The following is a 22773-nucleotide window of genomic DNA, read 5'->3' as shown; positions in this document are numbered from 1 at the left end:
GCTGCTGCTCGGTGGCTTGAGCGGTGGGCCGGATCCGGGAACTCGAGTGGCGCTCCTCGCCCGTGAGTGAAAAGGGGGTGGTTTCTTTGGGGATTAAGTCCGTGACGCCACCCACGGGTTGTGGTGAAGATGGGCATCACCGCTGCTGATGACGGGGATCCCAGGAGCGATGGTAGGGAGCAGCTGGGATGTTGTTTTCCCCCTCCGTGGGTAGGGGTTGGTGGTCCCGGGGCCCGGTGGTGTGACGGGGAGGCAGGGTCGGTGAGGTGCAGGGTTGCAGGGACAGCGCTGCGCGGTGCCGGATGGCACGAGTGCACTCACTCAGCAAAAGATGCAAAAAGTCTCCGGTAAACCAAACGGCTGGATGGACGGGTCCCGCAGCCAGCTGCTGTGTCTCTCCCCGGACAGGTGATGGCGGCCGTCCGGGGAGAGGGGTTTTGTGTCTGACTAATGTAACTGTCCGGGGGTGGGGGTGGGGGTGTGTTTTGTCTGTGGCTACCTGACTAGTCCAGGGCACCACACATGCATTTAGGTTCATCTTTGTGACCTCAAAAACACACCAAAGAGGAATCAAAAGATGCCCTGTGTGAACTTAGCCATAAGCTTCTCTTATCAACTGTGTGAAAAGTGGACAACTCAAGGATGGCATCTGAGTGCTGTCCAATTTTTTGATTGACCCATAGTCTTGCATTGACCCGAGACTAATCAAAATTGGATATGTCTCCGTAATTTTGTGCGGATCACAGGGTCTGAAAAACTACGAGGGCATGTAAACATCTCCATACACTATGATAGTTACAAATTCCATCAGTGAAAAATATGATAGAAGCGTATGAGAAAAACTGACGTCTGAATGAGCCCTATCAGTTCTAATAATATCATACTATGTAGAAATACAACCCTTTGGCAAGGGGAATAGTAACATCCAGCTTGCAATTTATCCATAAATTTCTAGAAGGAATACCAGAGTGCTAGAAAAACAGCCTAGAATTGCTATATTATAGAAAATACAAGTATTTACTTAAACAGACATGTTGACAGGTGAAAGCCTCTTATGGTATATATTGGATATGTATACAACTATTTCTTAATGTTTTCTTGTTTTCTTTCTTTGTAGAAACTAGCTATAAAGGACACGCTCTTGCATTACTTACAGAATGTGAACTCCGAGAGTATGATGGGTATGTTCATTATCTTCTGAAGGCTGCATGAATGAATCTGTAGTTTGATTGTACAGTATATAAAGCCACTGTAAGCTTTGTAGGCCTTGAGAAAGTAAACTGAATTGTATAAAATCTCAAAAGTAGTGACAATATCACTGGCGTTGTTAGTGAATACTTGGAAGTAAATGAACAGGCACTGACATCTGCGGCATTCACCGAACTGACATTGATCATATCAGGAGACTGGCAGGAGACACTAGGCTGAAAGTAGAGGAGCAGTGCCGGTCTGGGAGATGAACATACATCTTTTATTATTTTTGCAAACAATAAGTGGGTGTCCAGTATTCAGCAGACCCTTTAAGAAGAAACTTGTGGAGCACTTAGGCTTATTCATATCAAGTGATTGTCTGATTCAGATCAAGTTTCTGCCATATGTTTGATGCATAGACAAGGAAAGCATCGAGCCTACATACTAAATATGTCCGTGAAGATGCCCATGTAGTAGTCGCGGGAGAGGCACAGTTCTCTTTCGCTTCGGCACTCCACGGGTGGGTGGGTGCATGGACTTGTGTGGTGCAGATCATACCTTTTTGCAGGCTACTCATCACCATTGCTTCTAGTGAATCAGGACCAATCTGCAGTGAAGACAATAACAGAGGCCAACAGTTCTTAAACAAGTCTTTTGCTGAACAACTTGTACACTTCTTCCAGCACAAGTTTACACATGAGACAGTGGGCACATAGCAGTTTCCAAAGCACTAGACACCATTGGACACACTTCCTTCTCCTTCTCCTCAACCGGTACTTTCTCTGATGTTTCTAGTCCTTCTATCTCCTCCGAGCTTAGCACCACAGTACCGTATGAAAACGTCATTCTATTCCACCCCGTTCCATGTCATCCCAGCAACAGGGACTAACTACCCTTTTGGATCTGCCACACAGGACTCCTTACTTGGTTCTGGGAGGTGCTGATTGCCCCGCTGTTCCATCTTCTGTGTAATTGCTCTGCTTCTTACTGAGCATGCTTCCCCAGAACCTTGCCTGTCGTACATTCTGATTCTGTAGTTGTGCTGTTGGCCTGTTTCTGCATGTGTTCTGATCTTTGTTTCTTGACCTCGGACCATTGTTTGACTCTTCTCTGCCCACTCCCTGTTCCTGTCTTGACCTCCTGGCTTTTGATCTCAGACAGTTACCTTACCATGTCTCAGTTTTCTCCCTGAATCTATTATGTGACCTCCTGGAATTCTTACCCTCAGATTGTGACCTGACTACACTTCTGTGTACTCACTGTATCCATACATGTCCTACTGTTACCAGACCCTGGTTTGACTACTCTGCCGTCAGTACTATCTATAATTAGTGACTTGCGTTACAGAAATATTTTAACAGAAACACCCTCTGTTCTTGAGAATATAGAGAATTTTTATTAACAAGTTGATTTAAAATTTGTTGTGTTTTTTTTTACAAGCACTTTACAATTTTACTCACTTCAGATGATGAGACAACTCCTTTTACTATGAGTGTTTAATAAAGCTGACGACAACATTAGAAGCCAAATAACAAACAAAAAAAAAATGAGACATTTGTGTAAACCTCATATTTTTACTTTCCTATAATATGAGCTACCATAAAATGTAAAGGAGGCAAACAAAAACCATTGTAAATACAGATTTCTGGTATCCCGTGACCATAACCTGCTAATACGGACAAGGAAGGTGCGATCTGCATGATATCAGTGGAAGTGACAATATATTACCAGGTACATTGACTGCCTGGCAGAATTATCCGTAGTCTGTATTGCCCCCGAGTAATGTCATTATTTCTTTTGTAGCGACAAAATAAAGTCACTGCTAATACAATAAAGCCGGAGCGTGATCCTATAATAACATCAGAGCATCCCAAAAGCAGAAAAACAGTTAACGTACGACTTTCTCAGTCTATGTTTACACGATTTTAAGCTTACAATTTTCCTATAATTGCACTCCTTATTAGACACAGCAACTATCATTGTTTTCTTTTATGCAGAATTGGCAAAAGTGGTTTGTCCTCTCAGCTAAAATAGTGTCCTTTCCATTATTTCCTATTTACATATTGCTGAGTCTGTTTGCAGGACTTGACGGTCTATGTACAAACAAGCAAAAAAAACCAATAATTAGGTGAAAATTTGCTTTAAAACAGAAAAGTATTTACAGCAATTCTGTCTTGTGTACAATTTAGTTATTGTTGGGGCTTCTATGTAATGAATATACCTGATTGTAATAGTAAAAAAAAAACCCAAATAGCCCAATGAAATAGTTACTTCCATACCTCCTTTTCATCGTTTCAAAGTTTTTGTAGAAAGATGAAAGTGTTAGTTCAGCAGTCAAGTGTATTAAGGGCAATGATCCTAACTGACATGTATATCTGGAAGTATCCTCCTTTGGATACTCTCTACTCTTAAAGGGGTGGTTCACTACTCTGCAATAGCGGCCACATCCCTGTAAAACTGATAGGGAAGGCTTTTTCTAAATATCTTGTTCATCCAATTCTGCCTGTGAGCGGCGCTATTGTGCTACGCTCATCCCCATCATGTGACCCCCTGGGCTTCGTGACCTCTGAGATCAGGTAATGTCACGTCAACTTTGAGTTGACCCAACATCATCGCGGCGGGCCAGTCTCCGTGAGTAACAGTTCTGTGAGTTGAGTTTCACCACTCATCACAGCCCAACATGTCGCGTGCTCCATTGCTGCAGAGTGCCACAAACGGGAGCGATGCTGGGCTGTGACGCTGGGCTGTGATGAGCGGTGAAATGCCGGCCACAGTCCAGTCACTCAGGAAGAATGGGGCCAGCCACAGTGATGTCAGGTCAACTGGAAGTTGACATGACATCACCAGATCTCAGAGGTCACAGAGCCCAGGGGGGTGGTCACTTCATGGGGATGAGCGGACCACTATAGCGCCACTCAGTGGCAGAATTGACTGAACAAGGTATTTAGAAAAAAGCCTTCCCTATCAGTTTTACAGAGATGTGGCCACTATTGCAGAGTAGTGAACCACCCCTTTAAACAAGTAGATTTGCATTATTATATTTAAAGGGTTTTTCCACTCTTTTTTCTTTTTTAGAGTTAACAGTGGGAAGCAATCCTGATAATAGAAAAAAAACGAGATACTTACCATCATAATCTACCCCCCCCCCCATGTACTGCCCCCCTGATGGTCCCCACCAGACCACCAATCCATTTTGGGCCTTGGATCATACATTAAGCAGTAGATTGTTCATGCGATAAGCCGTAAGTGTCCATTTTTGCCTTTTTTTGTCAAAGGCTAAGATATGATAGTAGCAAAGCATAAATTATGCTATAATAGAATTGTACTATACATTGACTCAAATTTATCAATTATACTATAACACAATTGAGGCAACCATAGCAAAGCCATTTGTGAAAAAAGGTATTTAACTCCATAGGTTTCCAGATGTAAGGAATAACAAACGTACAATATTTACCCACAGGTAGGTCAAGCTCTGCCTCTCTGATGCTGCCCCTAGTTTTTCATGACAGGCTGAAGTGGTGACATAATGACTACAATGCACATGATCACAGCTGACAATCAGTGACTTCAGCAGTGGTGCTGAGACTGTAAGCATTAGACAAAGGGCTGCCACCAAGAATTTCAGGGCCCCATACTTGCAAACGTTTTGGGCACTCTTGAGACTTCACCCAGGTTCCACCCCAGCTCCACCTCCACCCCTTGACCCTTCCACAGTTCCACCTCCCACTTTTGGAAAAAACTCCACTTCTGCACCACATCCTCACCAATCACACAATAACAGTTCCCATGCAACACAATATCACATACATAGCAATCAGTTTTGGCCAAAAGATTTTTTTAGCCTGTCTCCACAATAAGGTAAACTGTTTTGGCAGGCCGCTACTGTACTCTAATCTATTAAACATGTCTTAAAATATCCAATACTCTTCTTTGGTATAGTTTTTACTTTTATTTTAGTCATATAATGTGTCATAAAGGCCCAGGGCATGCCAGCAGCTTAGGAACAGAGGGCAGGTTGGCAATGTCTAACGTCACTGATGGCAGACGCGGCTGCCCCCCTTTGCTGCGGCCATACAATGTAGGTAGCTGTGGCTGTGCCTGAGGCCAGTGATGTGATTAGAGTTTGATGGTCCTCGGTGCAAAATTTGGATCTGGCCCACCTTCCTCCGCACCCACGCATTTTGGTCAGATGTATGGGCCCTTGTACAAAATCCTGTAAAGACATAAGAGTTGCTCCCCCCCTTCACTATGTAGTAATGTGCCTCATGCTGTACTAATGTCCCCATCCTGGGACACTTTCTGGTAAATATGTCCCCCATCCTGATATATATGTTCTCATCCTAGTATATATGTCCTCCATTTTAGTCTATATATCCTCATATTGGTATATACAGTTGAAACCAAAGTTTTCCAAAGACACATCTGCATGTTTTTCTCACTGTCTGACATGAAATCAGAATAAACCTTTCCCGTTTTAGGTCAATTAGGAACCAAAATTATTTATATTTTGCAAATGCCAGAATAATGAGAGCGTGACAATGTTTTAAGGCCTTTTTATTACTTTCTGTAAAGTTTCTGGTGATCAACATAGTAGAAGGCTTTTCTGTAGGCGGTGAAGCAGAAATAGAGCTTATTATATTTTTTGGCATTTCCATTTAATGTTAGCAATTTTATCTCTTATTCCTTTGACTTTTCTGAATCCTGCTTATTCCACTGGCAGCACTTTGTCACTGTAAGGCTGTAGCCGTCTTTGTGGATCTTCTGTAGTATTTTGCTGGCATGTGGTATGAGCGCAATAGTCCGATAGATTCCACAGTTGGTAGCATCTCCCTATTTCAAAACAGGAATAAAAACTGTTCTTGTCCAGTCCTTAAACCATTTACCAGTTGTTGATATCTGTTGAGTCAGGCCTGTAATGACATCAACTGCTGCTTCAGAAGACTTTAATAGTTCTATTGGAAGATTGTCACATCAAGGTGCTCTGTTTTTTGACAGAAGCTTTATTGCAGCAACAATCTCATCTTTCAAGATGTTTGATTCACTATGATTTCCAGTCTCAGGTTCATCCTGTATCACTGAGTCATTCTTGTAGAGATGCTCTGTATATTCTTTATTCTTCAGATGTTTGTGTCCTATTTCTGCACATATCTTTTGGTAATAAAGTTATTTGTCTGCTCAAATGGCTCTCTTTGGTCTTTTACTGATGTTGTCTGCGTCCTGCTTGTTACTTTTTGCTTTTGCCATTCATCTTTCTTCAATGCTCTTTAGGGTCTCTTCTGTTAACCATGGCTGTAGAGGTCTCTTCTGCCTTTTGTTTATTGTCTTACTGGTTTATTCAATAATAATATTCCTTATATGTGTCCATAGTTCCTCAGGCTTTCTTTTATGCGTGTCCAGTGATATAAATCGGTTGTACAGATTGTTTCAAAAACTTCAAGTAGGTTGGTCAAATTGAAGTTGGAACAGACCTGTTGTCTAGTCCTTTTGTGCAGCTTGACTCTAATCTTTGCTGTCAAAAGTTCATGATCAGTTCCACAGTCAACTCATGGCCTTGTTTTTGCGGTAATGATAGATGACCTCCATCTTTGTCGAACAAATATATAGTCAATGTTATTCTTATAGCCCCATTCAATAATGTCCATGTCTAAAGTCTCCGTCTATGATTTTGGAAGAAGGTGTTTATGATGGACAGTTGATTTGTCATACGAAAGTTAATTAATTTTTCATCAGCTTTGTTTGTTCACCAAGTCCAAATTTTCCAACAATGTTTCCATGTTTACCGACTTTGGCATTCAAGTCATTAGTGATAATGAGTAAGTCTTTTTTTCACATTGTGTTGATTTCTTCTTGAACTTTATTATAGAATAGTTCAACGTCTTCGTTCCCAACATCTGTTGTTGGTGCGTAGAGTTGTTTAACTGTGACATGGATTGGCGCTCTTTGTAGACGTGTCAAGTTGACTCTATCACTAACTGTTCATTTGACTGGAAATATGCAGATTGAGTATATCTTAGGTAATTTTGAGTAAAGGGGGCTTTACACGAGACGAGCTATCGTGCGATGCATCGTCGGGGTCTCGGTTTTATTGACGTACATCCGTCATCGTACACAATATCGTCTCGTGTGACACCTCCTAGCGATGCAGTATCGCTCACAAATCGTGAGTCGTGTACTCGTTGCTAGGTTTCATAATATTGTTTAATTAAAATGGCGCCGGTTGTTGACACCACGGGAACGATGAACACAGCTTACCTGCGTCCCGCGGCACCTGCCGGCTATATGGAAGGAAGGAGGTGGGCGGGATGTTTACATCTCGCTCATCTCCGCCCCTCCACTTCTATTGGCCGGCTGCCGTGTGATGTCGATTTGACGCCGAACAGGAAGTGGACGTTCGTTGCCCACAGCGAGGTTGTTCGGAAGGTAAGTGCGTGTGACGGGGGTTAAACGAGTTTGTGCGCCACGGGCAGCGATTTGCCTATGACGCAAAAGTGATGGGGGCGGGTACGATCGCTCGTGCTATCGCACGATAGATCGACTCATGTAAAGCAGGCTTAAGTCGAGTCTTGTACTATCCATTTCAGCTTTGATAATGTTGAGTTTACCTTAGTTCATGTGTCGTACATTCCAAGTTCCGAACTGTATATCTTTGCAACTTTTGATCATATAATATATAATACCGTATGCAACCATATAATACCAAAATATAATACCGACATACAGTGACCAAGTAATTCAGTAGTAGCAATTGTTAAATATGTGAAAAAGGAATGTTCTCACCCATCTGATTGTTCAGGGTTCAGCAATGGATACCAATGCAAAAAGTACCAAAAAATCACGGAGTCATCACTACAAGTGTGATGCTAGATACCACTACAAGCAGTGTACATGAAAAGTTAGTCAGACAAGCTGAGGTCAGGAACCAGGAGGATACGACAGGACACAAGGAGTAAGCAAAACCACAGTCAAGTCACAGACTGAGAGTCAGTATTCCAGGAGAGTATGAATAGGATTCAGGGAGCAGACAGAGACATGGTCAGGAAATGGTCCAAGGTCAGAAGCCAGGAGGTAATGACAAACACAGGGAGTGGGCAGAATGAAGTCAATAACAGTCAGGGTTGAGAAGCTAAGATGAGAACACTTACAGAGCAGGAGCCAAGAACACAACTGTAAGTGTAAATGTAAGTGCCAGCTCAGATGAGGAGATGAGGAGAGCGTAGCAGAGCATCACCAGTGTGCAAAATGCTCTGCATGGCGGAACCGTGACAGCAAGCATATCCAGTATATATTCCATACACTCCAGGTGAGATGGATCCTCTAAACCCCAGGAATCAGTACTCGGGGTGAGCAGTATATACTCCTCCTTATACCAGACCAATAATCCTCTGAGCAGCTATCCTGTTTGATGCCATTTCCCTGTATCCGATGGCACCAGGGACTCATTTCCCAAAGTCATTTGCGCTGCCTAAATCATCACATAAAGTATAAATAAGACCGTAGTAAAGAAGCAAATTAAATAAATTGTCTTTACAAATGCATGCTGTTAATTTCTTTCCTTGCATATTAATAGTAATTAACAACATCTTAAATTATGACTATATTTATGTAAAATGTTTACGGCTTCCCAGCGCCTCCATAATTCACTGAAAAGCGGCAGAATATTATTATGATAAATTACAAAGTAGCGTGTAGATCACTGAGAAGTATGATGGAGTAGAAGAATTACGGGATTGATACGCCGCTCTTCACTTCTGGAAGTTTGGCTTTTTTTAACCAATTAGTTTTACCGTACATATATAAATTGTGCAGAATGTGTGTCTATAACTTAGATTACTCTGGCAAATAATGTAATTTGTATCCATTAAAGTGTTACTAAGAAAATAATTGCATTTTGTATTTTTCTTTTCTTTTACAGGATAGTTTGTGTTGGGGGTGATGGATCAGTCAGTGAAGTTGTTCATGGTCTTCTGCTTAGAGCCCAAATGGATGCTGGAAAGACAATTAATGCCAGCTTTTCTCCTGTTAGAGCCCCTCTGCCACTTGGTATTATACCAGCAGGTAAAGGTGTTCCTCTGCACATTATATTGAAGCTCTGCTATTATATAATATGACATTTTGTTATATACAGTCTCAAAAGGATTTGCAATATACGGTGCTCCTTTCCGCTAACCATTTACATGGCTAATGGTTTTAGGTCCTTCCTCCAGCCTGTTTTCACCTTCGTGACCAGGCCCATTTTTTCAATTCTGACCAGTGTTCCTTTATGTAGTAATAACTCTGGAAAGCTTCAACGCATCCCAGTAATTCTGAGGTTGTTTTTTTCGTGACATATTAAACTTAATCATAATAGTAAATTTAGAATGATATTATTTGCATTTATTGGTGAAAGTATTGAAAATTCAAATTTGGGAAAAATGTTGAAAATTTCACAATTTTCAAACTTAATTTTTATGCCCTTAAACCATAGAGCTATATGACACAAAATAGTTAATAAATAACATATCCCACATGTCTACTTTACAAAAGCACAATTTTTGAAACATCATTTTTTTGTCAGGAAGTTAGAAGGGTGAAAAGTTTATCAGCAATTTTTCATTTTTAGAACAAAATTTGCAGAAATATTTTTAGGGACCACATCACATTTGAAGTGACTTTGAGAGGCCTATATGACAGAAATTTTACAAAAGTGACACCATTCTAAAAACTGCACCCCTTACACTGCTCAAAACACATTCTAGAAGTTTATTAACCCATTAGTTACTTAAGAGGAACTAAAGCAACGTTGAAAGAAAAAAATTAATATTGTACTTTTTCCCACAAAAATTACTTGGGTCATCCACGGGCAGTGGTCTTGACAGGCAGCACCTGCAACTTGACCTCTTAGTCTGGACTCAGGGTCTTGATAGGCAATGTCTGTGGCTTGATATGTGGTATCTGTGGCTTGACCTCATAGTCTTGGCTCGGGGTCTTGATTGGCGGTGTCTGTGGCTTGACCCTGTAGTCTTGGTTTGGGGTCTTGGTAAGTGGTGTCTGTGGCTTGACCTCATAATCTTGGCTTGGGGTCTTGATAGGCGATGTCTGTGGCTTGACCTCATAGTCTTGATTCGGGGTCTTGATAGTTCGTGTCTGTCGCTTGACAGGCAGCATCTGCGGCTTGGGTACGGCAATGGAGCGCTGGGTTTTCTTCCAGCAAACTACCTGAGATGGATTCTTTGGGTGCAGCAGTCGGACCACTCGACCCTTCTGTAGGGGATGCAACCTTCCTCACCCCTGCATGTGCGTCTCTCTGCTTCTCTTCTTTGGCACTAAAAGCTCCTCTTCTGGTCAACTCCTGGGCTTTTATCGCCTGCTGCTGTGTCACTGCTACCTACCTTGTCCTCTTCTGAACAGCTTCCCCCAGCCCAGGAACCTGCGTGCTGAATTTTTAGTCCCAGGGAATTCTTCAGTCCTGAGCGATGTCTTCAGCCAGGAGAAGTCAGTGTCCCATCACAAATCCTACCAGATCTGCCTGAGAGAATGGGTTGCTGTTGTGTCCACTTTCCTACACACCGAGCGCCTGTACTTGGTCTGAACAGTAATTCTCTGCTGACAGCATCCCTATAACACAAGCACAGCCTTAGTAATGTCAAAGTTACTTAAACATAGAAACAAGTTGTAATCATTAGTAACCAACAGTCCATTTAATAAGTGTGCACTGAAAGATTATTCAGGTTTTTCAAAAATTAAAAAACAAAATGGCCAGAAATGATCCCTTTTAAGCTATTATCCAGGGGTTGGTATCCTGTTATGATTGGCTGAGTTATACCATGTGATGTGATAGCTGGAAGGCATAATTGGAAAGGTGGTGTGGTAATGTCAGATACAATCTTCAGCAATGTTCATCGGACATCTATTTTTGGCAATCTGTGCTAATTGAATTACAAATTGTTCGCATTTGCTGGGGCCTGCAAATTTCACAAAATTGGATTCAACGTCTATTTGCATCAAATCAATTTGCTCATCCTTTATAATGAAATATTTCAAAGAAAGAAATGCCCCTTAATTTCATAGATTGGGAACTCCAGTGAGTACAGAGATCGATGCCAGTGATGGTAGTCTATGTACATCGCTGCAGAAAATGCTAAGTCAACATTAGTAATAGGAAATAGAGTAACATAGTTATTAGGGATGATCAAATACCTCAAATATTCGGCTTATATTTTCCGAATAGGCCGCTGCTATTCGACTATTCGCGAATATTCGATGTGCAATGTAAGTCTATGGGAAACCCAAATAACAATTATTCGGAACTATTCGGGCTTCCCATAGACTTACATTGCGCATCGAATATTCGCATAGCGGCGACCAATTCGTCGAATATTCGCGAAGCCGAATATTTGAGGTATTCGATCATCCCTAATAGTTATGCTATATGTGCGAACATTTTTTTTTATAAAAACATAGGACAGATTTAAGTTATTATTAAAAGGTCAGAAGTAAATAATTTAATAATATGCTTTTTCAAGGCTATGTAGTGTTAATGCTTGGACATATGGCGAGGCCTGGAGACAATGTATTGGCTGTACTAGCTGTTTCCATTGGCATTTGTTGTGGAATCCATTGATAAACAGCCAAACGGGCTATGTAAGAGCAAAGCACCAAGTATCTATCCCATCTATCTATCTATCTATCTATCTATCTATCTATCTATCCCTATATCTATCTATCTATCTATCTATCTATCTGTCCGTCTGTCCGTCTGTCTGTCTATATCTCTTGCATATAATTCTGGGTATATTGTCGATTTCAACATAACTAATTTAGAGATGTTAAAAGATTTCTATAAAAATATCACAATAAATCCTGAACTGTTAGTTTGCTTTTCAGGAGAATTGTAGACATGCTTGAATGGCAACTCATTACATCACATTTATCTCTGTGGTGTGGGAGACATTAACAGCCTTATGAATATTCATGTCATCTGGTTAATTAACTTAATTGTTGTACAGAAAGTGCTTTCTCATCCAAGGACATTCTTTATTTCTGTCTTGCAATTTTCGGTTGGATTCATCATCTTTGCTTCATGTCTAAGCAATTTATTTTCCTAAATTGAAAAATATCTAATATAAGAAACGTGTGCAGTCTGAAGGCCGACAGTTTGTGAATCAATATAATGCTTTACTATTTGTGTTTATGTTTATGTTTAGATGCATATTGTATAGGACCATATAGATTTCATGTGACTGGAGCAGAATTTGGTTTTTTTTGTTTTGTTTTGTTTCATTGTTCTCCATAGATAATACAAATTTGCAAAATTTGGGTTTATGAAAATGTTTTCAAATCCAATGACTGATTCTTATGTTTTCTTATGACCTAATTTAAGAAAACAGTCCTATTTTTAACCATCACGTATGGATTTTGTAGAAAATTTACGTGAAATTACACACAAATGAGAAAAGTCTTTATTGTAACCAAAAATACGCATATTATTTATAAAAAAATATTGAACATTCATTCAGCACCTTTAGATCCCTTTTTCTCTTATACAAGGCCTGCGGATCTTCTCTGTGAAGCATCCATCAGTTGTCCGCCATCATCTTCACGTTCCGTCTATCTTGATATCGTTGTTCCATCTCCTTGATATCCTTATGAAATCTTTCTCCTTGCTCTTCGATAACAGCACTAAGGTTTTCAGGAAAGTTGTCCACATGGGAATGTAAAAAATGTAACTTAATCAGGCAACCCAAGGCTTTGAAACATTTTAGCTTGTTCTCCACCATGGACTTAAATTTTGGATCTTTATTGTTACCTAGAATTTTGTTCTTGACTTTTTTAAAAGGATCCCAAGCCCTTTTCTCAACAGCTTTCATTTTTGTTTCGAACATGTCATCCTTCATGAGTTTTTGAATATCTGGACCCACAAAATAGCTTCCTTCAGTTTTGCTTCAGACAGTCACTGATGCTTGGTACACAGTCAGATACTCTCCCCTTTTTTTGGTAGACCTTTCTCAAATGAATACATCAGTCCAAGCTTAATATGGAGTGGTCGCAGGAGAACCTTAGTGGGATCAACCAAACGTTCTGCAACTATGTTCTTGAGTCCACGTTGCAAAGATGTTCTCGTTGACCAAGTTTTTGTCCCCAGTGATGAGTCCTATCGCAGCTGTCTTATGCTCACATAGACATGTGTTCTTTGTGTATCCTTCTTGTTGCTCAAGGAACAATGAGAGAACTTTCAGCTCACCACATATTGACCATCCTTGATCCTCCTAGTTAAGTTTCTTGGGAATAAAGTCTAAATTCTGATAGATTTCCTTCAAGTGCACAGAATGCCCTACAGGCACTGAAGCAAACTCGCTGCCATTGTACAGTAGCAGCTTTCCAACTTTTTCTTGGATGAATCAATAAAGAGTCTCCACTCGCTCACATTGTGCTCAATGTTACATTTTTCCATTAGCCCAGGAATATCACTGCAATACACTAGAGCACCGTCTTGAGAATAGTATGAAAGGAATTCCTTTCTGTACCATGAAAAACAGGTAACAGGAGCTAGCAGTTTCTTTTCCTTTAGCCTACAGCCTAAAGCGGGCTTTACACGCTACGATATCGCTAGCAATTGCTAGCGATATCGTATGCAAAAGCACCTGCCCCCGTCCTGCTTGCGATTTCGTGTGATCGCTGCCGCAGCGAACATTGTCGCTACGGCAGCGTCACATGCACTTACCTGGTCAGCGTCGTAGCTGTGACTGCCGAACAATCCCGCCCTCAAGAGGGAGGTGCGTTCGGCATCACAGCAACGTCACTAAGCGGCCGGGCAATCAAAGCGGAGGGGCGGAGATGAGCGGGACGTAACATCCCACCCACCTTCTTCCTTCCGCATTGCGGCCGGCGGCTGGTAAGGAGACGTTCCTCGTTCCTACGGTGTCACACACAGCGATGTGTGCTGCCGCAGGAGCGACCAACCACATCAATAATCAACCATTACCGATTTTTGGTTTTGAGACGACCTCTCCATGGTGAACGATTTTCACTATTTTTGAGGTCACTTAAGGTCGCTGGTAAGTATCACACGTTGCGATATCGTTAATGACTCCGGATGTGCATCACTAACAACGTGACCCCGACGATAAAACATTAACGATATCGTAGCGTGTAAAGCCCCCTTAAGAGTTCTGCAGAATGTTTAGGAAGATCCAATTCCCTGACTAAATCATTTAATTGAATCTGTAAAAAAGCTGTGGCTTGTTGGACCTATGGAATCGGTGTTTGTAAAGATATTGAATGTGATGGAATTTTTTTCAATATTTTTCCCCTACTACTATTAGCATAACTAGAGATTGATGGGTCCCAGTGCAAAGTTTTTACCTGCCCCCCCACACGTACACCATCACTCGGGGTATGGGATAATGACGCCAACACTCGCGGTACGAGATAATGACGCTGACACTCTGGGTATGGGATAATGATGCTGACACTTGGCTCTTTCCCTCAGCACCCAGGTTTCCCATGATCTGATATCCATTTTTTCCTCAGCACTCAGCTTCCCCATGCTCTGCTATACATCTTTCCCTCAGCACACAGCTTTCCCATGCTCTGATATACATCTTTCCCTCAGCACACAGCTTTCCCATGCTCTGATATACATCTTTCCCTCTGCACCCAGCTTTCCCATGATATCAGAGCATGGGAAAGCTGTGTGCTGGGGGAGGATGTATAGCAGAACATTGGAAATCTGGCTGCTCAGGGAAAGAGCCTCTTTACTTCAGCACAAAACTTTCACATCCTTGTATCTTTGTCCACCCTCGTATAAAGCTCTCCAAATACTATAATGGCCTTCACATAGCCATCCATACACTATAATTGGTCCCCATAGTGGCAGTGTGATCTGCTGTTACAACGCAGCTCCTCTCTCACAGAGAAGAGGTGACTGCTTTTCTGCAGGGCAGGCACCGGGCTCCTAACCCTGCCAGGTCCGGGGATTTTCAGCTCAAGGAGGGCCTATCTTTCCCCATCGGATGCCATGTCCTCGCCACCTCAATCTCCGATTGTTACGCACCCTGGAAGTTTAACCCCATACATGTCACGATTAATAGTGATCGCAGTATTTAGGGGGCTGGAGAGGGAGTGCGCTCCCTCTCTCACCCACTTTGGACCTCTGCGATGTGATCACGGAGTCATGATCATTTCCATGGTAACCCGGGGTGAAATGATGTCCATCTGGGTTACCTGGCCATGACAACAATGTTAGATCATCCCAGCAGTATGGTCTAACAAGCGTCCTGATAGCGAAGCACTGACAGATATAATCCATTGCAATGCTGTAATAAAGTAAGTGAGTAATAAAAGTGAAAGTCGCATATAGAGAATAAGTAAAAAAAGGGAAAACAAATTGTAACTATTTAAAAAAAATCAGAAAAAAAATAACAAAATTATACCAACAAATATATATATATTTTTCTAAAAACAAAAATAAACCAAAAAAAGTACACATATTTGATATCGCCATGTACAAAACAATCTAATCTAGTAAACTGTCACACTAATTATCCTTTCTTTGAACACTGTACAAAAAAAACAAAAAAAGAGCAAAACCTGTCTTTTCATCATACTGCTGACAAAAATATGGAATAAAATGCAATCAAAAATTCATATGTAAATAAAAATTACTGTATTTTTTGCTTTATAAGACGCACCTGATTATAAGACGCACCCCCAAATTTGGTATAGGAAAAGAGATTTTTTTTTTTAATGTTAAATGGGGTCCGTCTTATAATGCCAGTGTCCATCTAACAAATCATATAGGGTATATGTCCCTCTTAGCTCCCCCATCCTAAAATTAGCCCCCTTAATCTTGATATGGCCCCCTTATATTGAATAGAGCCTCCTTGTGCTGGCACACATCCCCCAGTGATGCCACATGTCCCCCATTGATGGCCACGTCCCCTATTGCTGGCACACGTCCCCTATTGCTGGCACATGTCTCCTATTGATGGAACACATCCCCTATTTATGGCACACGTCCACCTGTGCTGGAACACGTCCCCTATTGCTGGCACATATCCCCTACAGCTGGCACAGGTCTCCTATAGATGGCACACGTCTCCTACAGCTGGCACAGGTCTCCTATGGATGGCCCACGTCCCCCTGTGCTGCCCATGGCCCCCTATGGATGGCACATGTCCCCCTGTGTTTGATGTGGCCCCCTATGGATGGCACATGTCCTCCTGTGTTAGATATGGCCTCCTATGGATGGCACAGCTCCCCCTGTGTTAGATATGGCCCCTTATGGATAGCACACCTCTCCCTGTGTTAGATATGGCCACCTATGGATGGCACACCTCCCCCTGTGTTAGATATGGCCACCTATGGATGGCACACCTCCCTCTGTGTTAGATATGGCCCCCTATGGATAGCACACCTCCCCCTGTGTTAGATATTGTCCCCATGCTGCTGCCCATAGTAAAAGAAAACTCTCTTTCCTTACCTTCTGCAGCGCTCCTGCACTTCCTGGTTCTCAGTGACGGTCATGTGATTGGCACAGCAGAGTGATATCACCTCTGCGTGCCTGATCACAGCGGCAGCAGGAGACCGGGAGATCAGCGCTGGAGGACGTAAATAAAGAGTTTTTTATTTTACTATGGGCAGCAGCCCAACAAAAGTGCGTCTTATAAAGCGAAAAATACGGTCTATAGTTGATAATGTCATCTTGTTATGGCAAAACAAGCCACCATACAGCCCCATCAACAAAAAAATAAACAAGCTATAGTTCCCAGAATACAGCAAAGCCAAAACATTTTTTTTCTATAAAATAGTTTTTATTGTGTAAAAGTGGTAAAACATAAAACACTGTATAAATGTGGTAATGCTATAATTGTACTGAACCGAAGAATAAAGTTGTTCTGTCATTTTTCCGACATGTTGAACAGCGTAAAAAAAAAAAAACAAGAAGAAAGAGAGCAATTCATTAATTGTTTTTATTTAATTTTGCCTCACAAACAGTGGAATAGAAAGTGATCAAAAAATATTATGTGGCCCAAAATGGAACCAATAAAAACTCCAATTCATCCCGCAAAAAAACAAGCCTTCACATGACTCTGTCAGTAGAGAAATGAAAAAGCTATAGCCTTCCATATTTCATGATGCAATATTAACCTTTATATTATACTGACCTGAGCAATAAAGCCACCCAACCACTTATACCGCATTGTGAACTGCATAAATAAATTAAGCCAATTCTTCAACTGTTGTTGATTTGTTTACTCTACTTTACAAAGATCACAATAAGGCTCAGCTCACATTTATCCTGCACTCTACACTGAGCGCTTACACCAGGGATTACATGTAAATCTCGGAAAAATGTGATTCAGATAAAATTTAGTGTCATGAAGCAAAGAGAATCACTTTGTACTCTCATCTTGGCTGTGGTCCATCGGAGTCCATCTTTGTACATGTCTTTTCAGGTGAGTACAAAAGTGCGGTCAACAACAGTTTTGTGTACCTTTGAAAAGATGGACACCGCTGAACAGAAGTCAAATGAAGTCTGGAGTAATTTTGCTGCCTCATTAGTGAGTGGATAAGAGATATATATAGTAGATGGAAGACCTAATGTAGATGGTCAGAATAGAGCACAGGATAAATGTGAACTGATTCAAAATGTTCTGTACCATAAATTGCCACCAATAGCATTCAACATATCCCACAAAAAAATAAACAAGTCCCCTTTCAGGTCCATCATCTTTTAACAAAAATATATTCTGTGTTGATAGTCGCACATGGGCTCTGGAAAAGCTGTATGGCTCCCATCATAAAGAAATCTAGTAAAATCTGCACTCCCAAATCCTAATGCTCCCTCCGTTCTGAGCCCCACAATGTGCCTAAACCACAGTAAACGCCCACATGTTAGGGATTGTTATAGTGAGGAGACCCACTTAATTTACTGGGTATTTGTCTCCAGAAGCATGAGCTGGGCACAATGTATCGGCAGTACAGTGGTTTATTTGCAATTTTTAATTCTGCAACATTACTTTCATTTTCCAGAAACAAAATCATCACTACACCCATAGAAGAATACCCAGAGATGTGTAAATTGCAAAATGTGGGCACATAAGGGGTTTTCTGCTATTCTGGCACTTAGGGCTCTGCAAATGGAGTCTGCAAACTATTGTAGGAAAACCTGTGCTCTTAAAGTCAAATGATGCTCCTTCCCTCCTGAGCCCTGCTGTGTGGCCAAATAGTACTGTACAGTCACATGTGGAGTATTGCCACATTCAGAGAAAATTGTGTAAAATTATGGGGCCTTTTTTTACCCATTTCACTTTTGAAATTTAGAAATCTGAGACTAAAACAACATTTTAGTATTAAAAATGTAATTATTTTTCTTTAACGCCCAATAGTTCAACATTTTGTGACATGCCTGTGGTGTCAATATGCTCACTAAATTCCTAGATAAATTAATTGAAGGGTGAAGTTATTAAAATGGGGTCACTTGTGTTGGATTTCTGTTGTTTTTAACCCCAGGGGCTCCGCCAAGGTGACATGGCAGCCACAGACAATTCCAGCAAATTCTGACTTCCAATATTGTGCTCCTTTTCTTCAAAATTATTTCCTATATACATGGAGGGTATTGGTGCACAGCAAACCTTGTGGTCCATTTTTTTTTCTTATTAGCCCTTATAAAAATTAAATATTTGGGGCTAAAACAACATTTTAGTGAAAAAAAAATAAAATGATTCTTTCTTCTCCGCCCAATGGTATAAAATTTAGTGGCCCATGTGGAATGTCAATATGCTAACTGCACCCCTAGATGAATTCATTGAGGGATATAGTTTGTAAAATCTGGTGACTAATGGGGGATCAGTTCTTCTGCCATGTCAGGGGCTTTGCCAATGTGACATGGCACCCCCAAATCACTCCAACTAAATCTGAACTCTAATATGGTGCTCCTACCCTTCTGAGTTTTGCACTGTGTATCAAAAGTAGTTTTTTGACCAAATATGGGGTATAGGTGAACTTAGAAGAAATTGTGTAACAAATTGTATGGTACATTTTCTCTTGTTATGATTTTCAAACGCAACATGTTAATGGAAAATGTGAGGTTTTTTTTTATTTTCACAGCCTAATCTTATACAATTCCGTGAATCATCTAAGGGTTAAAATTACTCACTACACCCCTAGATGAATTCCTTGAGAGGTGTATGTTCTAGACTGAGTTCACTTATTAGGGGGTTTCTGCTTTCTTGGCATGTAAGGGTATCTTCAAATATAACATGGCGCCTGCAATATATTCCAGCAAATTTTGCACTCCTTCCCTTCTGAGCCCTGCTGTGCGCCCAAACAGAAGTTTTCCACCACATATGGAGTATCTCTGAACTCAGGAGAAATTGCTCAACAAATTATATGGTCCATTTATCTAATGTTACCATTGTGAAAATGAAAAATTGGATGAATTGTTATCAGATATATATGTATTAGATAGGACAAACCCTTTAAAAAAAATCTAGACATTGTTGGGGAAAGGTCGACAATTTAATGAATGATTGTCCACTTGACACAGCTTTATTGCTGAACTGTAATCCAAGACTGGCAACAAAATCCCTTTTTTTGCCCCTATGTGGTCATTACAGTCATAAAATATTCTCATAGCAATAACGCCTATGCTTATTTTCCATATAGAGATTGTGTATAACTTGTATTATTTTTTAGGAACCACCGATGTTTTGGCTTATTCCCTTCATGGCATCCGACACTCGGTAACTGCCGCATTACACATCATAATGGGTAAGAATTATCCTATGGCCAGAGCAATCTGTTAATGGAGCTCCCTGGGCTGATGTCTTTTTTAATATTTGCCATTTTACTAAAAATAAAAAAAATAATAATGATTGACTCATTTATTTGTGTGAAAAATTATTCTTCCTGTATATATGGTAGTTCATGGCTGGCTGAGGCCACATACAAATAAATACAATCTCTCTGCATGTTTTATCGACTTTCCTAAAATTGCCCAGTGGTGGTGGTCACAGCTTATAGGCCCCAAAACTGGTGACAGGTTCCTTTTTGTTACGAGGGGGACCCGGGGAAGCGTGCCAAGATGGGAAATGGACTGCTTCCGCCGGTCAAGGTCCACTGTGCGGTGTAAGGGACCGCCGCTATGGTGGGTGAAGAGTGAGCGGGTTGCTGCTAGCGATCGTCTGGAATGTCACAGACGATCTATGTACACCGATCTGCCCTAACCCGTGAGGGTTGTATGGCACAGATCTCACGTCTCGGTGTACCTGTTGCACGGGGAAGCACAGAGGTGCCCACGCACGTGTGCCAGTGGAAGTCACGAGAATATGGCACGAGGGTAGCACAGAGGTGCCCACGCACGTGTGCTTTCAATAAGCAGGTGAGTCCAATGGAGACTTGAGGAGCTCACCTGGGACAGGAACACGGCCTGTTGACGGGGGTACTGCCGGAGCAGCAAGGCAGGAACACGGCCTGCAAACGAGGTACTGCCGGAGCAGCAAGGGCCAAGCCCACAAGAGACAGTAATGCCTGAGCAGTGGCGTGGCAGCACGCTGCCAGACATCCAAACATAGAAGGACGGTCGCGCGCCGCCATGATGGCAGGGGGAGCTTTTAAGGAGGTGCAGCTCCACCCGAGGGCGGGCGCGAGGCGGAGATGACAGACTTGACCCAATCAGGGTCCACGACGTCCCAGCCTGGCCAGTCAGGATTGACCACGTCACCAGCCTTGTCATCAAGCCGTGTGACGTCAGTGAGTGAATCAGGACCCACCACGCATTGCACATGCTCACCCTCCTGCCTCTGGGAAATAGAGACGGGATCCTCGGTCTCACAATGTGCAGAGATAACGGGAATCTCACTGCTTCCCTGAGCAGTAAACCTCTGCACATTGCGCAGCCTCGCAGACCTTCGGGGCCGCTGAGCAGGAGAGTCTGCGGCAGGCCAGGAATGGGAGACCGCTTCACTCCTTGTAACAGGAGAACCACTAGGTGTCACCCTTCTGCTGCCTCTCTGAGAAGGTATCTCCTGCACACTGCGCAGTCTGGCAGACCTTCGACGCTGCTGAGCAGGAGTGCTCGTGGCAGGCAAGGAATGGGAGACTGCCTCAGTCCTTGCCTCAGGAGAGCCACGAGATGTAACACCTTTTAACCCAAGAACAGCGTTCGTATGTCAAAGTGACCTACATACATGGTTATGAGTAATGTTTAGTCAAAGTCTAATTGCTTTATCTATTTCTATTGCTAAGCTGATAGCTGTGATATCCTTTCGCTATCCATATTCATCACAATAATGGCCGCTGCATTCCCTGCCTCTGATTTTATATAGGCTATGATAGTCTCTCTTGATTGATTGTGCTATAGTATTTGATGTGACTCCTCTTAGGCCTGAAAGTCATAATAGACTTCTCTATCTAATCTATTTTGCAATGTGTAAAATGATGGAATTCATTTTAGGCAAATCACAAATGACATCTCAAAATCAAACCCGCTAAGTTTAGTGATTTTCCTCAAAAGGCAACGTTCATTCAATTTGTATCTAATTGATTCACTCATTTATATTATAAACCCATAGCTATTTGGCATACTTTTTTCAAGGGAGCCATGGACTAAAAATTGACATTCAGCTAAATCTCTGTAGGGAGATCCAGCAACTTTTGCCATGGCCAAGGTCTCAATTACCATCTTCCGCACATCTATTTAGTCTGATTAACAGCATATACTTTGGAGCACTGCTTGCAATGAATCTGCCATTCTACATGCATTGACTCTGTAGAATCCCAATGAGAGCATAAAGAGTGTCAGTGTGTGTGCTCTCATCCCTCTCTCCTGTCTGCTTGCAGCACACAGAATCACGAGGTCGTGAGCGGGTGATGCTAACTGGAGAAGTGGATGAGAGTGAACCCATACTGACAGTGTATTCTCGGCTCCTGCAGTGTGTCGCGGTCGCCTCTGGAGACTAGTGACAGCTTTAGGACTGGAGCCTCTCATCTCCATCTGGCTCTCTACATTTAAATGTTGTTTCGTTACTCTTGGTACCGATATGGTTAATGTCAGGTTTGCTGTTAGCAGCTTTTCCAGCAGTCCCTGAGTGTGTCAGCTGCAGCTGCTTTGTAGCCACGCCCCTTCAGGTTTAAATAGAGGTGTTTCCCAGCAATCCTTGCTGAAGATACAAACTCATTATTCTCTGGCCGCCTTGGTGGAAGGTTCTGCTGTGGAGTTTTTCTGTTCTCAGGCTTTATCCTTTTTTGTTGCTATTTATCCTGTTTGGCTTGCCTTACCTTGTGTCTTGTTAGTGCAGTCTAGTGAGCCTCACCTGTCCCTCACTAGCCAGGGCATCTATAGGGTTTCTCCAGGCCTCAGGTTGCTGCTCGGAGATTGTATAGGGACTGGTTAAAGGAGTAGTGACAGCTGCAAGTGAGGATAGGTGATGTCCCACCTACCCCTCGCACTAGTTACAGGGCCCCTTACTGTTATTGTGTCCCCAGTGTCCCTTTTGTTTGTTTTGTTTTTGTTTGTGTGTCAGATGCATGTAGGTATGAAACGCCCCCATCAATCTTGTCATACCCGGCAAGCGTAACACAGTGCCAGTGCTGAGG

The 22773-nt window shown here is 42.0% G+C and overlaps 1 protein-coding gene across 2 annotated transcripts in view; it reads left to right on the top strand.

Moving 5' to 3' along the window:
• The window catches only part of CERKL (CERK like autophagy regulator), a 161731-nt gene that overhangs the window by 123248 nt on the left and 15710 nt on the right, over nucleotides 1-22773 (top strand). For both annotated transcript variants that reach the window (XM_075317409.1, XM_075317410.1), the window contains exons 4-6: nucleotides 1118-1181; nucleotides 9107-9249; nucleotides 19873-19947. In XM_075317409.1, the coding sequence (XP_075173524.1) occupies nucleotides 1118-1181; nucleotides 9107-9249; nucleotides 19873-19947 (282 nt within the window). The remainder of the gene's footprint in view (nucleotides 1-1117; nucleotides 1182-9106; nucleotides 9250-19872; nucleotides 19948-22773) is intronic.

The sequence above is a fragment of the Anomaloglossus baeobatrachus genome, chromosome 7 (genome assembly GCF_048569485.1).
Source record: "Anomaloglossus baeobatrachus isolate aAnoBae1 chromosome 7, aAnoBae1.hap1, whole genome shotgun sequence".
In the NCBI taxonomy this organism is placed as follows: domain Eukaryota; kingdom Metazoa; phylum Chordata; class Amphibia; order Anura; family Aromobatidae; genus Anomaloglossus; species Anomaloglossus baeobatrachus.
Note: the sequence above shows the minus strand (reverse complement) of the source record. Positions and strands in the feature narration are given on the sequence as shown.